This window comes from Fundulus heteroclitus, chromosome 11 (assembly GCF_011125445.2).
Source record: "Fundulus heteroclitus isolate FHET01 chromosome 11, MU-UCD_Fhet_4.1, whole genome shotgun sequence".
Classification (NCBI taxonomy): domain Eukaryota; kingdom Metazoa; phylum Chordata; class Actinopteri; order Cyprinodontiformes; family Fundulidae; genus Fundulus; species Fundulus heteroclitus.
Genome location: NC_046371.1, coordinates 23,819,473 through 23,834,650, shown reverse-complemented (window position 1 = coordinate 23,834,650; position 15,178 = coordinate 23,819,473). Strand labels below are relative to the sequence as shown.

The 15,178-nt window shown below is 38.8% G+C and overlaps 2 protein-coding genes and 1 long non-coding RNA gene across 3 annotated transcripts; 2 read left to right on the top strand and 1 right to left on the bottom strand.

Annotated features, from left to right (window-relative positions):
• Nucleotides 1-2,606: 2,606 nt before the first annotated feature.
• On the bottom strand, nt 2,607-3,588 carry defbl2 (defensin, beta-like 2). Its single transcript, XM_036142629.1, has 3 exons — nt 3,295-3,588; nt 2,998-3,109; nt 2,607-2,885 (listed from the first exon to the last, which is right to left on the bottom strand). The coding sequence occupies exons 1-3, from the start codon at nt 3,350-3,352 to the stop codon at nt 2,864-2,866; spliced, it is 192 nt and encodes a 63-aa protein (XP_035998522.1). The 5' UTR covers nt 3,353-3,588; the 3' UTR covers nt 2,607-2,863.
• Nucleotides 3,589-5,426: 1,838 nt separating this feature from the next.
• Nucleotides 5,427-8,013, top strand: LOC118564562. The gene is made up of 5 exons (XR_004931931.1): nt 5,427-5,657; nt 5,847-5,960; nt 7,042-7,068; nt 7,159-7,332; nt 7,411-8,013. It is a non-coding gene; the product is annotated as an uncharacterized LOC118564562 (long non-coding RNA).
• A 1,481-nt stretch (nt 8,014-9,494) lies between these two features.
• On the top strand, nt 9,495-14,495 carry spag7 (sperm associated antigen 7). Its single transcript, XM_012855356.3, has 7 exons — nt 9,495-9,624; nt 11,143-11,210; nt 11,305-11,393; nt 11,465-11,549; nt 11,665-11,754; nt 13,145-13,301; nt 13,394-14,495. The coding sequence occupies exons 1-7, from the start codon at nt 9,540-9,542 to the stop codon at nt 13,507-13,509; spliced, it is 690 nt and encodes a 229-aa protein (XP_012710810.1). The 5' UTR covers nt 9,495-9,539; the 3' UTR covers nt 13,510-14,495.
• The last annotated feature ends 683 nt before the right edge of the window (nt 14,496-15,178 follow it).

Below are 15,178 nucleotides of genomic sequence, written 5' to 3'. Positions count from 1 at the left end.
CTCCCCAAACCTATACAGAGTGTAAGAAATGTCACAGTGGGGCTCGACGAGACTGGATTGTGTGCCTCTCCACTCCTCCCCCATGTGAAGAGGACTTTGGACCGCTGAGCAACAAGCAGGACGTCTTAGACACCGTCTCTGGTTCAAGAGAGGCTGAGCAGAAGTAACGTGACAGTCGTAGCCTCTGTCCTGGAGGAGGCTGTGTGACGATGGCCCGTGAAGCTCTGGCCTCAGCTGCAGTCATCTTGTGAATCTCCACTAAAATCTTTGCATCAAGATCATTTCAAGGCTGCAGTTATCCTTGTTCTGCCACACTTGTGTAAGTCATGTTTTATCCCACGCCTTCCTCTATTATTGTGGAGGAGGTAACATGGCCATGTTTCTATTTGTATTGGTCTTATGTAATATTTAACATTTCTGAGGAGCAGAGAGTTGTTTATTAGCTGTAAGGCAGAATCATAAAACAAGCATAAAGACTAGTGGGTGTAACAAGTCCATATATGAGTTTCAATCTTGAAACGCTTTACGGAAAGCAGTTCACTTTTCAAAGATTTTCTAATTTATTGATGTACGCCTGTGTAGGCTTCTTAGAATAAATACGAATGTGCCTACGTTTTATTACAAATATTAAGAAGGTGTAAACTCTAAACATTTTTGCCCTTTGATCTCAAAGACGATCTGAACCTCTGCCTTAAATCCGACCACTGGTGTAACATAAAGGGCATTATGATTGAAAGTACTGCTAATACAAACTGCCAGGGTAAAGACACCTGTGAGACTCCAGTTGCTCAGAGCTACTTGTTGCTTTGCAAAAACCATTAGAAACTGCACCGAGCAATGCGTGCATGTTTATGTTTTGCTCCGTCTGCAAATGCTAATTTGCATTTAACGCTATAGAATACAGAGATTCAGATCCACATATACTATATTGATCATATTTTTTTTCCTTCTTGTGATTTAGGATGATTGTCGCATTAAAGGTTTCACAAACACCAGATTATTTTTAGCATAAGTCTTCACACTTTTAAAATCCATTGAACAGGAAAGGTATATTGATTTCCTCATTTCCCGTCCCACTGGCTATATCAGGTGTGCTCAGTGTGGCCTGGGGGTCATTTGTAGTCCTTCCAGTGATTGTGAACGCTAAGAGGCCCTACAAGAAAGATGCAAACAAATGAAAATACTCTCAAAAGGAAAAATAGTTAATTTAATAGTAAATAGGACCACACTCATCCAATGACTTATGCAAAAGCATACGTGGGCACACCCATTCATTAGACTTCAATAAATAAAGTGAAACTGTACTACGTCCCCTTATTGTTGAGAATGTGCTGTAGTAAAATAAGATTCTAGACCAAGAAAATGGAAAACAACCCAAAAAATGAATCAATACTGAATTGGAGCATTTCTTTATTTTATTTTTAAAATAAGACGTATTGTCTGATTAAACTATTTTGCATTTATTTTATTGCTAGACTTAATACAAGTGCAGTTTTAATTGACAAAAAAAAAGATTTGTGGAAGGTGTGTACTTTTAATTTTAAAATTTTAGCCTTCATGGCATGCACATCACTGGACAACATGATGAATATCTGAATTCTTAAAATTACTTTATCCTTTCTGTTGTTTTTGTTGTTGATAAAAGATGCACATCTGTCTGTCCACCCATTTATCAATTTGTTCGTCCACCTGTCTGTCCATCAAGTCATCCATCCATCCAGCCAGACCACTGTAGAAATACTACAAAGCTACGAACGGTGTGTTTCTGTTGAGCAGACAACTGCTACAGGAGCAGATAGCCCCACTAATTAACTGCTGTTAGCCAACATCAGATTCATAAACTTCAAGCTTTCCTCTCTAAAGACCAGAATGGCTAAAAGGGAAGTATATTGTGCGGACAAGTAAGATTTACTTGTTTGTTTAAAATTTTAGTTTAGGTACAAAAATCTAAATACATGGTATAGATTAGATAACATCACTGTAACAGTCAATATGTTGGATTTGAAGCAATAGGAATAGCTGTTGCTTCTCTGTCTTAAATAAAATCAATTTAGATCATATTTTTTAATTTTCGTGTTACGTGTCTGTGTGACACACGCATCAATCTCCTACTGGCTCATTCTGTTGTTCTCTTGGACCATCTGTCTGGTCCAAGAGAACCTATGGGTTGTAGTTAAAAATATTGCAAAGAGAGAATAACACTGAAAAGTCAAATTCCACTACCAGAGACATTTGACCTTCCAATCCAACGCAGAGCAAACAAAGCGACAATGAATCTGCTTCGCAGCCGCGACTGGTGCTTTGTAGCGTCGTCCGTCTGTTCCCCGGCAGCGTTGTCCAGACAGACCGAACGGCGAAACAACATAAACAGACCAGAGACATAACACTTCATTCACAAAAGCTGGGCTCCATCACAGCTATTTGGGTCAGTCACTTGACCGCCATTGTCTCCTGCCAGTGCAGCAACCAGCAAAAAGTATGCCAGACCCGACTCAGTCTGCTTTCCACACTGTTATTTCAAAGAAGCCCACCAAAAGTGGGGTTGTAAATTAGACAAGAAAATTGATGGTAATAAATGAAAACATCACCACATTTATTATATTGCCTTTATTGGTCGGCAAAGCAAATCACAAACTAGACATTTTCAGTTTGGCAAGCGCAAAAAATGTGACGTTTCTAATATTTTATCTAATGGCTGTTAATTCAATTTGCGAAACAACACTTCAGAAACACTCTGTTGAAGACCAAGATGTTTGGAGACCAAATTGGGCAACGGGAGAGAAGCAGTGTCCCGGCCGCCTGCGCAGAATATACCGGAGGTCTTCTAGCATCAAGCAGGCATCTCCGGACCACCGGCAGAGTGCTAGGAACGCACTGCACAGCACCTGGAAGGCAACAGAAACAGACCAAATTTAAACTCGTCTTGCTTTTTTTTTTTTTTTTTAACCAAAGGATTTCATGTAGGGTCTTCTTGTGATAATGTCCCAACACTTTTACCTGTATCTTCGAGGACAACCATGGTGTCCAACAATATACTCTTGGGCATAGCAGAACCGTCTGCAGAGTCCTCTGTACCCACAGGTCCAATGCTGCATCTCTGGATCGTCTCCTGATGGCAAAAAAAAACAAAATACAAAGCATCCCTTCCATTAGTTTTGATGAGAAAGGAATATCTAAATAAAATGTTTGACCTTTAGAGCAACACTAACAGCTGAGATTGTGAGCGTAAATTGTTTTTATCAAGGGAGCGATTTGGTTTCTGAAAGTAGCAAAATGGATACATCTATTGCTCACCCTCTGCAGTCGCGAGCATCAGGAGAAGAACGAGCAGAACCAAACTCAGTCCCTTCATGTTTGGGCGCCAATTAGCTTTCAGACACTGCTGCTGACGCACTGATCCTGCATTTATACAGCATTTCAAGCACGGTGGGGGGCAGGGGGGGGGGGGGAGGAGTCCGTCCCGTCTGTCCAAATAACAACAAGAGCATCACTGGAAGTTGAAAAGTCTGGGGCGTGGAGGCCATGGGCTGTCATGTTACCCGACAAACAATTACAAAACTATTGAGGTTCACTCGCAGTGCTTTGCCTGAAACTCTCTCCCGTTTTGGGAACTTATCAGGCAAATTGTTTAGCTTCCAACATGTTGAAAATGAAAAAGGGGACTGTTGTGTCGAATGGTACTTACATAAACACCCTGTTTTGGGCTGGACGGAGGAGTAAACTCCAGTGAAGCAAAGGTTGAATTTACAGGAGATGTTTGCTTAGCAGTACAGTTGGGTTCCTGTCTGTGTTTTCACGTCTGGGCCTTCTGCTCATCCAGGCCTCTCTGCACATCTGAATATGGCAGTAGTTCCGCAGTTATTGCTGATGCTGTGAAACAACAATCACGCTTGCACAAAACATGCCCCGGTGACGCACGGGAGAATTGTTACAACAATAAAAAGGTATGAACACACACACACACACAGACGCTTGTAAAGCGTGCCCTCTGGTGCTTACATAAAGATGTTTGCTTGGTGTTTATCCTGTCCTCTGTCAGCATCGGTGAAAGGCCAGATACCACATGCACACTACTTCATCTTAAGAAATGAGAATCTGCTCTTACTTCACAAGTTTTCACAAAGAAAAGGACTTAGTTTGAAATAAAAGGTATACAAATAAGTTGCTGAAGTAACCCTGACCCTTCCCATAAACTGGTTCCTCTGCTGTCAATGTGAAATAAGTCTCAAAACCCGTTTGTTTTCATTGTAGCAGCAAAATCTTACGGCGAGTGATTCTGAAATATTCAGCGTTTTATCTGATAACGTTCATCCACTTCACATCTTTCAGCTGATCTTTAATAACTTAATGACTAATATCTAAGTACTTAACTTCCTGCACCCATTGAGTATTTATAGGACCCAAAACAGTCTTTTACATAGAGTGCACTTTTGGAAATGGAAAAGACAAGAGAACATGCTATTTAAAGAAGGTAGATGGATGTTTATAAGTCAGGAAATAGCCATAAGAGGATAGTTATACAGCTAAACCTGGCCATATCTGGAGTCTAAAAAATAGGTTTAAACAAGTTTAAAACAGCTCAAATTGTGACAGACAATGCCGAATGGAGATCCTTATTTATGATGAGGATGAATGGGACAAAAATAAAGCTCACTTTGAGAATTGTGAAGGTTGGGAGCCTGGGGTCACCTGTTCATAACAACTACTTATTTTAGGGCCTATGAACCGATCTCCACCAGGAGTGACAATATTAAATAAATATACTTTATTACCATTAAATAGCAAATTAAAACATATTGTTTACTTCCCCACATTTTTTTTGACATCCCAACAACTCTTTACTCATTCTTTAATTATTGATTACTATTCTATTTTTAATAAAATGTAAAAGAAAACAGACATAATTTTCAAAAAAGTGATTCCGCTTTTAAATTGTTTCATTTTCTTGTCTCATTTTCTGTCCGAACCTGATCTCAAAGGACAATTGTTTTGCATCTAAATGTGCCTGTGATGTAAATCATTTTGGGTTTAACTATATCAATTCTTTTTATCATTGTTGTTAGTCTTACATATTCTTCAAGCGTCTGTGTTAGCAGGGCGATTTACGTTTGTGTTTGAAAAGTGCTAAGTAAAGTTGATTTGAGAGCTAGTCTTGTACAAGTTGTTCTCTCCTCCCTAAAAAAGGAACATCCTGTAACTTTAATGTGTTTATTGTTTTGTTTTTTTATTATTCTGAAACACAACGTGGAAATGGTGAACCCCGGCCATGAATCGATAAAAACGACGTGTTGGCTTTCTCTGCAGCAGCACTACATCTCTTGGGGACGTGGTGGCAGCAGATTCCTCCAATGCACATTTTCACCACAGAGCAAGAACACTAAACCTTCCCCCAACACGCATGCGCAACCGTGTTCGGCTGGAGAAACGAGAAGGACCTCGCTGCAGCCTTGCGGAAAGGGGCGGGGACGGACCACTGTCAGTCCCATACCTTATATGGAAATGGGATTATTGCACTCCGGAAATGAAGGGGGCGCTATTTTCATTATCACTAGTACCTTAAAGAAGCGGAGTTGAGAAGTCGATTAAAAGAAGTAGAGGTTCTTCCACTGATGTTCGGCACACGATCCATAATGCAAAACCTACGAAGTCAGCAAAAGGTATTTTTACCTTCTTAAAACTTGTTTTCACATAGTAAATCATTTTTTAGATTAGGTTTAAAATATAATTAACAGCTGTAGACAAGTGAAATTCGTAATTTATACAGCGAAGGCTAACATGTAGCATAGATAATTATTTTCCTGCAGGGCACCATTAGATGGAATTTGTTTGTTATTTTAATCACACAGATCCACGCATCTATCTATTTGCAACATATTGATGTCCCCCTTGCTCATACAATGCCGATGAGTCGCACAAGGTACAGAACCATATAGCAAAAGCTGCTATGGCTCAACATAACGGTATGTAAAGTAACACTTGAAAAATATAAAATATTTTTTTTACATGCTTATCAGTTTTCAAGTGTTTTTCTTTTATTTTTAAATGTGTTTTTGGAACATGAATGTTACATTTCTGGAAAGTCAAATATTTTTTATAAACTAACAGCTGTCATCATATGTGGGTGTAGTACCCAGATGTGATGCTCTAATAACGAGTAGCACTGCTTCAATATATTTTTAATAAGTAACTGTGCAAAAAAACAAAAACAAAATTACACACAAGTAAGAGTAACAAAGTATTTTGTGAGATGGCTATTATTAAGTCCTGTTTTACTGATCATAATGTGCGATGTAATATTGCCCATTTATTTTAGCAGACATGAATAAAAATGAAGTTATGTACACTGTTCGGCATTTTCTAACCAAAAATGAAAAATATTATTACAAGAAAACAAATTAAGGTTAGAAGAAACCTAGCATGAACAACATTTATCTGTGTATCGTGTTTTATTTTTTTGTAGGTTAAAATGTGTTCTTCATTCAGTTAAATTACACGCATTGGGTTGCGTATCAACAAATTTACTCAAGATTACAACATAAGGAAAAATAGACCTATTTTTTTTATTTTTTTTGTCAAACGTTACAGAATAATTGAGTAAATCTAATTAGTTAATACCTGCCCTTGGCTGTTTGAGCAATATCACTTTTACAATTTCAATTAATTTTTTGCAGAATATATATCTGTTAACTGGAAGCCATTGTGACTTCTAAAATTAATTGTTAAATCCTACAAAGCAGTAACAATAAAGTTAAAAAATCTACAGTGATTAATTTCAAACATGCCTTTTTTATACCAATCATTTGTATATTTCCTGATGAGTACTAACCTTTTCCTTTTATGTCAGTAGCTATTACGATTTGTCCTTAAATTTACGTTAAAGTTAAATTTACAATGTGCAAATGACACTAAAACCCTAAATGATTTAAAACAAAAATTAAATTCATTATTTGGACAGCATTTTTTATACCATTAGAGATGGAAAGGATAAGATCTTGAGCGATATAAAGTATTAACTAGCGTTTAATGCTCTTCACCATGCAGGTGCAAAGGATATCGCCAATCTTACAGGTAAGATTCACTCATAATCACGTGTCATAGCTATTCTTCTGGTATGACTGTCTTGCAATGCACCTGTTTTTTTATTTTTTTTATTTTCAGATGCCTTTGAATGGACTTGAAGCTGTTCTCCAGGAGGTGGTACTAGCACAGGGAGACACAGCTTACCTCACCCTGGCATGCCAAGACACACCTTGGCATCGACCTTCAAGTGCTTTGAAGCCATTGTGTCTGACCCAGTTTCCGGGAAGAAGACTCACTTTGCTTGGCTGGATGGTAAGGACCTTTGAATATTTTCACTTTAAACATGCAAAATTAGATTTGAACTACGTGAAATATATTTTTTATTAACAGGTGAGATCCACTGGGATAAATTTTAAGAGTCATTCAAAGCAGAAAATCGGATTCCTTTTGGGGTCGAAACGTGTTCTTCCTGCAACCGGCCATATAAAGACTGTGTGGGCTTCACCAGAAATGGAAGGGGAGTACCCTCGTTACTACTGTGATGCCATACCCGGACGCTGCCCTGAAAGTCAATAATGAATGAATCAGTTGTTTTCCATATTTCTGTTGTCACACATTGTTCGTTTTTTTTTTTTGTGTGTGTGACATGCCATTTTAAAACATTTCTGATGAAGCACATTTGCCTTTTAACTTGTGCGGTCATTCGTTTTGAGTTATTTCAATATTATGTAAATTTTTGAATGTTCTTTTTGTTGTAGCTCATTCATTCATTTAGTTTTCATAGAAATATTGTCGGTTCCAGAAAAAGTTACATTGTGGCTGTAAGATGTTCTAAAGAGAGTAGAACCAATAAAGTTATTGTAACTATACTGTAACAGCATTGTTTAACATTTTGATAATCTTGTTTTAAAAATTTGACATACAATCAAAGTTAATAACTTGCAATATTTTATATGTTTAAATAAAATGTTTCCTAAAATCTTTGAAAAATGACTGGAATCAATAGAAATTTTCTTTACAAATCCGACATACAGCTAAGTTGTTTATGTTTTACCAGTCAGAATTAGATTTTTTTTTTTGTAATAAAGCAAGCACAGAGAAAAACATTGTTCGGTTACATAGTCATATTGCAAACATATGATTAATGTATGCTGAACAAAGGTGGAGACCAGATGGAGGTGAGGAAAGCTCAGGTGAGGAGCACACATCAAGCCGGACTTTATGAAGGGTGGAGGAGATGAGACCGCCGCCGTTAGGCTGGGACAGAGGTGCATGATCAAGTGATTCGCTGAGCAGATAAGATGAAGATAGTTATAGTTAGAATTTACACATTGGTTTAACTTATGTATCCAGTGACTTTATTCAAAAAGGTTTTCATATAGAAAAAAAACCCTCATCCACAGCGGATCATTCTCTCTGCCGGTTACCAGCACCATGTCTACTGACGGATTCCGAGCGCCAAAGATTATTTCTTGTCAAATAAACTTTCTAAAACCTATCTCTGTGTGAGTCTTTCCAGGTTGAAGCTACATTTAAAGTTTCAAATGAATCCCTTTTGGTTTAGCAAAAAGTGGATATTTAAGGTATTTGGAGCGCAGTTTATGAATCGATTGCAGTTGGTAGAATTGATGTGGAAATTCTAAATGGAATAGTGGGACACCAATCAGTTTTATGTAGAAAAGTTTCCAATGAGACATTATGGTAAACAATGATAATAGTTGAGCCAGGTCGCCTGCAAAGAAGTATATCTTAGTTTTCGGAATGCCACTTGTTAGAAGTTCAAAAGTCATTTGGTTTGTTTGTAAATTGTATTCACAATGTGAATAATAAGAGAAATATTTGGCAAATAAACAGAACAAAAGTGCACTGTAAATGGACATACTAAATTGGACAAAATTGTTGTCTAAATGCCTTACCGACCAAACCTCTTTTCTATCTAGTCCTTATTAAATAAGGCAAAGGCTATTATATTTTAGATTTGAATTTATTTATTTTAAGAGTACCATTCAAACATCAAAATCTGTTATTCGAACTTCAGCACTAGCAAGTATTTGGTTATATCTGTTTTCTTACTCAACGCTGGAGATAGGCACCAACCACCCCCGCGACCCCATAAGGGATTAAGTGGGTCAGAAAATGGATGGATGGATGTTTTCTTAATCTGCGATGGACTGGGAATCTGTCCAGGATCCATCGCAGCAGCCCTAACGATCCCACTATAGGGATAGGTGTGGATGGATAAATGTGTTGTAAATGTAATGTACATTTGTCTCTAAAATATTAATTTGATTTATGGTTGGCAAACAAATGGCGTTATTAATATTATAATTATTATAACACGGCTGGTACAGGAAATAGTGTCACTGGCGCCCCCTTAATTTCCGGAGTGGAATGGTCCCATTTCCATATAAGGTATGAGACTGACAGTGGTCCGTCCCCGCCCCCTTTCCGCAGGCTGCAGCGAGGTGTACTTGGGAGAAACCGGTGGACTGCTAGCGGGTGTGCGCCATCGTTGCAAGATGGCGGACCTCCTCGGATCGATCTTAAACTCGATGGAGAAACCTCCGACAGTCGGAGACCAGGAGAGCCGGCGAAAGGCTCGAGGTACACGGCAGACCGCTTCAATAGTGACTCGCTTTGTGATTGTGTGAGGCGGTGACACGGTGCTAGGCCGAGGATGCCAGCGGAGGTCTAAATTTTAAAGGACAAGCTAAGCATTTGTTTTGCTAGCGTTGTACAGTCGAGCTTTCGGTTTCACGTAAGCTGTGTTGAACGGAGCGTGGCGCCGCCTCAGTGGACACGCGCAGCTTAGCGTTCACTGAGTAGCCGCGCGCGGCCCGGGCTGCTGCTGCTGCTGCTGTAAACAAACACCGCTTCCGGTCTGTCCTCAGGGAACAACCGATCTATCTACCTCACATTTCTATCCTATCTGCTACACACCGATCTATATCCTGCCTCACGATATATTTATTCGGTAAAGCCTGAACTACTGCCTTTACTTTTAGCTCAGACTAAAGGCACATTAAAAGCACCACGTTGTACCGTGGGACAAAGAGACCACAATCTTACGAGCTGAAAGAAATATTAATGCTTTAAATCAAACTTTTAATAGATATATTATATGAATAAAATAAACGTACGAGTTTGTCATTGATTTAAAAAAAATGTCATGTAAATTATGAATAAACAATAACAACCTCTAATCGTCACATGTAAAAAAAAATGTAATGTTTAGTTGATTATTTTATTGTTCATGTTGAATTTTAATTTATTCAATGACACCCTCATTTGAGTATTTCATCAATATTGATTGATTTGGGTGAATACTTGTATTTATTTAAAAGATCACGCAAGTATTTTCTTGAAGGCTGCTGAAAATTGGGACATTGATTATGATTAATCCATGTTTTCCTGCTGCTTTTTTTTTGTCCTTTAACAATTAATTTTGAAGAAATTGGGAGAGATTTAAAACTTTTGCACGGTATTTTTGTGCAAGTAAAGTGTGTGTTAAACTAGGGCTAGGTGATATGGACAGAAAACAATATGTCGATATTTTTTTAGGCTGAATGCCGATATACAATGTTTATCTCAATGTGTTTTTTGTCTTTTCATAAAGTAACTATAAAAAGGCATCTGTGAATCAAAGCTTTATCCCAGATGTCTCACAGGCACATTTTTTTAACAAAAATATGAGAAACGGCTTAAAAATAACCTGGAATACGGAAAAGTATAATTCTAACGCAACGAAAACCATCTCAATATAAACGATATTGTCTCATCTATATCGTATCTCTTTATTTTTTTTATCTCAATATTTTTAAAATCTCAATAAATCTTCTAATGTTAAACAATAAATCAAGTAGCTGCAGCAAACCTGAAGATATTTGGAGAACCTGAGTTTAAGACTGGTTTCTCCAGATGTACCTGCGTTACTGTAAAAGCTAGACTGTACACTTGAAATAAATAAGACTTGAGAACCGTGATTGAAGGTTTGACATTTGTGTCATCTGAAGTGTGGGTTTTAAAGGTTGGAGCCTGTCTGTCTTAGCATTTTGGTTTGATGTGCTCAAGTGAAGATGGTCCATTTTATGTACCTCAATTCATTTTTTTTTTCTTTTAAAGAGCAAGCTGCAAGACTAAAGAAGATGGAAGAATTGGAGAAAAGAAAGAAAGCGGAGTTCAGGAAGAAGGTGAGACCCTAATGTTGAACAAACACAATTTAATTCTCCTAAGTCACGCGTGGTCGCCCTTTAACAAAGTGCCGATTTATCACCTTAAATCCAGATGGAGAAGGAGGTGTCTGATTTCATCCAAGACAGTTCTCAGCAAAAGAGAAAATACAACCCCATGGGAAAGATCGAAAGGAGTATCCTGTGAGTAATCCTGCTTCTCTCTCAGCCCTCCCAGCGGAAGCAGACATAAACCGACTGTGCCTCTCTTGTAGGCACGACGTCGCAGAAGTGGCGGGTCTGACTTCGTTTTCCTTCGGCGAGGACGAGGAGAGCCGCTACGTCATGCTGTTTAAAAAGGTACGGGCTCTTTGCTCTCGCCAACATGTTGAATATTGAAAGCGCGTCGCCCCGTGTGTCATTTAACTACTGGTGGAGGAGAAAGGAGATTAATGAACGCCGCGTCCCCCGGCAGGAGTTTGCTCCGTCCGACGAAGAGCTGGAGGCGTACCGCAAAGGACAGGAGTGGGATCCCCAGCTGGCAGAGCAGCGGCGCAGACTCAAAGTGAGACTTGTCTGTATTTCTATACGTTTGTTTTTTTTGTTTTTTTTCACTATTACTATGAATCAGATCGCGCCCTCTTATAAATCAGATGCTCTACTTCTGGAACTGTATTCTCATTCGTCTGACTCGTTGATGGTGAATTATTGCGTCGTGTCCAGATAAACATATGGAAGTTGCGCATTAAAATGGGGCTGGACGATATAGAAAAAAAAGCTTAAAGATAAAAAAAAAATGCATATTGATCGATATCGATAATTATTGAAAATATTTAAAACCATATTTTATGTGCAGCTCTGCCTGGGCATTTTATGATATTGCTAAATGATTTAATTTTAATAAAGAACACAAACACAGAATTAAAATTAAATCTTTATTTAACCAACTTTTTTAACCATAACAGATTTTTTTTTTTAAAGAAAAATAACTTAAGAGACCTGAGTTATGTTATTAAATAATGACAAAGAATAAACTAAAGTGACCAGTAAAATGACCAAAATAAATATACCAAATAAATAAAATAGCCTATTTAGGTGGGAATAGTACACTAGTTACTCCTCAGGTTTCATAACTGAGAGGCTGACGCAGGGCTGAGGTCTGAGGCTGTGGCGTGTAAGGACACAGACTGTAGCTCATTTTGCACTGATTCCCTGCGCTCGTTGCACAATGGGTCCACGATTACGATTGGTCAAGAGGAAGTAGTGACTGTAGCATCACCTAATATGATAGGCTGAAAGGAAGGAAGGAAAACTGTCTCTATCGAACTTTTATCGACTCTTTTTTTTTCTATCGCGCCACACGTCTATCGATCGATATATATTGTTATTGAATTATCGTCCAGCCCTACATTAAAATGCAAATACCAACAGCCTGAATCCTAGAGACCAAACCATGCCTGCTGTACGTCCTTCATAACTGCTAGAGACATATTCAATGCAGTTTTATTTATGTAGCACCAATTCACAACACATGTCATCTTAAGGCACTTTACAAAGGCAATTTCAATCAAATCGTACAGATTGGTCATAAAGTTTCCTGTCTAAGGAAACCCAGCAGGTCGCATCTAGTCTCGACAAGCAGCGTCCACTCCTCCTGAAAGAGCGTAGAGCCATTGGTGGTTTGTAGGATCTAAATCCAAGTGAGTACCTGATAGCGGTGCTCTTCATGTATGCAGTCAATACAAATACAAACTTTACATAATAATTTTTTTTATTAATTTAACCTTTCTTTTTAAATCATGTATTGGGTTCTTTTCACTGGCCTAAAGCCCGACGTTCTGTTAGAACATCGACGTTTGTGTTTGTGACGTGAAAAAGTGACGGACACAAACATCTTCACAAGTCACCCGGGGGAGTATTGTCCCGGTTTCATTTCCCGCTTCCCCCTCCCACAGGAGCAGGCTGCGTTAGAAGAGGCAGCGTCCGCTCAGACGGAAAAGACGCAGGCGTGTCCCAACTCCAACTACAGAGACAAGTACAGCCACCTGATCGGCACGTCAGCCGCGAAGGACGCAGCCCACACGCTGGAGGCTAACCGGACGTACGGCTGTGGTGAGGATACGCGCAAAATGGCTAAATACGTTTGGTTGTAACCCTCCTCCTCCTCCTCCTCCTTCACGCTGTGGTTGACTCTCTGTCGGCAGTGCCGGTGGCCAACAAGAGAGACACTCGCTCCATCGAGGAAGCCATGAATGAAATCCGAGCGAAGAAACGGCAGAAGCGCGAGGACGAGACGGGGGCACAGAGCAGCAGCTCCTGAGTTTCCCCTGCTGCTCTGTGTGTGTGTGTGTGTGTGTGTGTGTGTGTGTGTGTGTGTGTGTTACTTTGTGTGCACAGTCTGATTCATCTGTCGATGCAGTTTCCTGTACTTCAGATATTTTAAAGTATAACTTATAGACCGGCAGGCTTTTAATCTGTATGAACGGGACTGTGACATGAAAGCTTGCTCAGTGGAGGACGTTCAGGTGTGTCTGATCCAGAAGGCAGACTGTTACTAATCACCTTTCTTTTTTTTTTTTTATTAAACGTCTGCTCGTCACATGGGGGGGTCACTCGTTCAGATTCACATGCCATTCTAGACCCTAGCAGTATGACTACGTTTTTTTTCTGGAAAAAGTCTTGGCATTCAAAAAAAAAAAAAAAAAAAAAAAAGGCAATACCCGATTTTTAATTGAAATGTTTGTTGGTTAGTTATAATGTTGTTGCAGCTGCGTATTTACAGTTGTAAGGAAACGTTTTTATTATCAGAAATAATGCTGATTTTTGTACCTTGACTGTGTTTTAGGATGTTGCAGCTGCAAAAGTTCCCACCTGTAGTGTTTGAAAATCCCCTGTACAGCGTTTCTTTGTTAACAAAAAAACCTTTTAGCTCTATTTGTTCACCGTCTGTTTTAGCGTCAACCTCGTCGATTTGTCCATCACAGGAGAAAGCCAGTTTTTTTAAAAGAGAAACACTTTATCTGACTTTTTAATTGTGATTTTTTTTTTTTTTTGATCTGCACTGACTTAAGTGTGAATGTTTTTTTTTTTTTTTTTTTTTTATTATTTTAAGCCAAACAAAAGGGGGCTTACCACTAAAATGGAGTGAAGGTACAAACTTCTTCTAGCTTTAATAAAATCTATCCAATGTCATTTTTGTCATAGACAATGAACGGAGGAGGAGTGACTTGGTGTCATTATGTCTTTTTAAACAGGATAACCTTGTTTTATTTCCATGTGTGTTAATAAATGCTGCTCGGGATCATGGCTGTGTGCTGCCTTTGCTTCTGGAAATATCAATCACTGACTGTTTTTTTTTTTTTTTTAGCTCCTACTTTATTAGGCCGGCATGCTTCAGAGCTACATTATTCATCTTGCAATCCTGGCTTTTTGTGCAGTTTCTAAGCAGAGTTGTCATTTAGTGCGTCATTATGGCCTGAATTTATTTGACAGGAGTTGTTGCCACTTGGACAACAAGGAAACAGATTTGACAAAATGGGTTTAATTTTCATGTGAAAATAATTTAAAAAAAGCCGCGTTATAAGGTTTTACATGTCAGAGTATGTGGTACTTAAAAGGGCTTTACATTGCCACACACATGCAGAAAGTCACACATGCAGCTTGGGTTTGCAGAATTGATTTTTGAAGGTTATTGAACCAAGATCTGTTCAGCAGATGAGACTGAAGTGGAAAGTTTGGGTTCTGCAACACTTAACACCTCGTAGGAACTGACAACGCAGAGTAAGAGGAGAGCACCTTTAAATGATTTTGTGTGCCGTGCTTAGGTTGTCTCTGCATGGACACTTGTCTGACTGAGAAGTCCAAACCGGTCGGGAAGGTGGTTTTATGCGCTGTGGCAGAATCTGGAGGATAAACAATTGTTCTTATTCTAGTCTAGTGTGACCGTCAGAGCGTTAAACCATTTCCTCTGCAATAAAAACCCATGGCCT

Coding starts and splice junctions, on each gene's coding strand:
- defbl2 (XM_036142629.1), bottom strand. CDS start 3,352: ATGAAGGGACTGAGTTTGGTTCTGCTCGTTCTTCTCCTGATGCTCGCG. Junction 3,110..3,294: donor GATGCTCGCGACTGCAGAGG/GTGAGCAATAGA, acceptor TTTTGCCATCAG/GAGACGATCCAGAGATGCAG. Junction 2,886..2,997: donor GGTTGTCCTCGAAGATACAG/GTAAAAGTGTTG, acceptor GTTGCCTTCCAG/GTGCTGTGCAGTGCGTTCCT.
- spag7 (XM_012855356.3), top strand. CDS start 9,540: ATGGCGGACCTCCTCGGATCGATCTTAAACTCGATGGAGAAACCTCCG. Junction 9,625..11,142: donor GAGCCGGCGAAAGGCTCGAG/GTACACGGCAGA, acceptor TTTCTTTTAAAG/AGCAAGCTGCAAGACTAAAG. Junction 11,394..11,464: donor AAGATCGAAAGGAGTATCCT/GTGAGTAATCCT, acceptor CCTCTCTTGTAG/GCACGACGTCGCAGAAGTGG.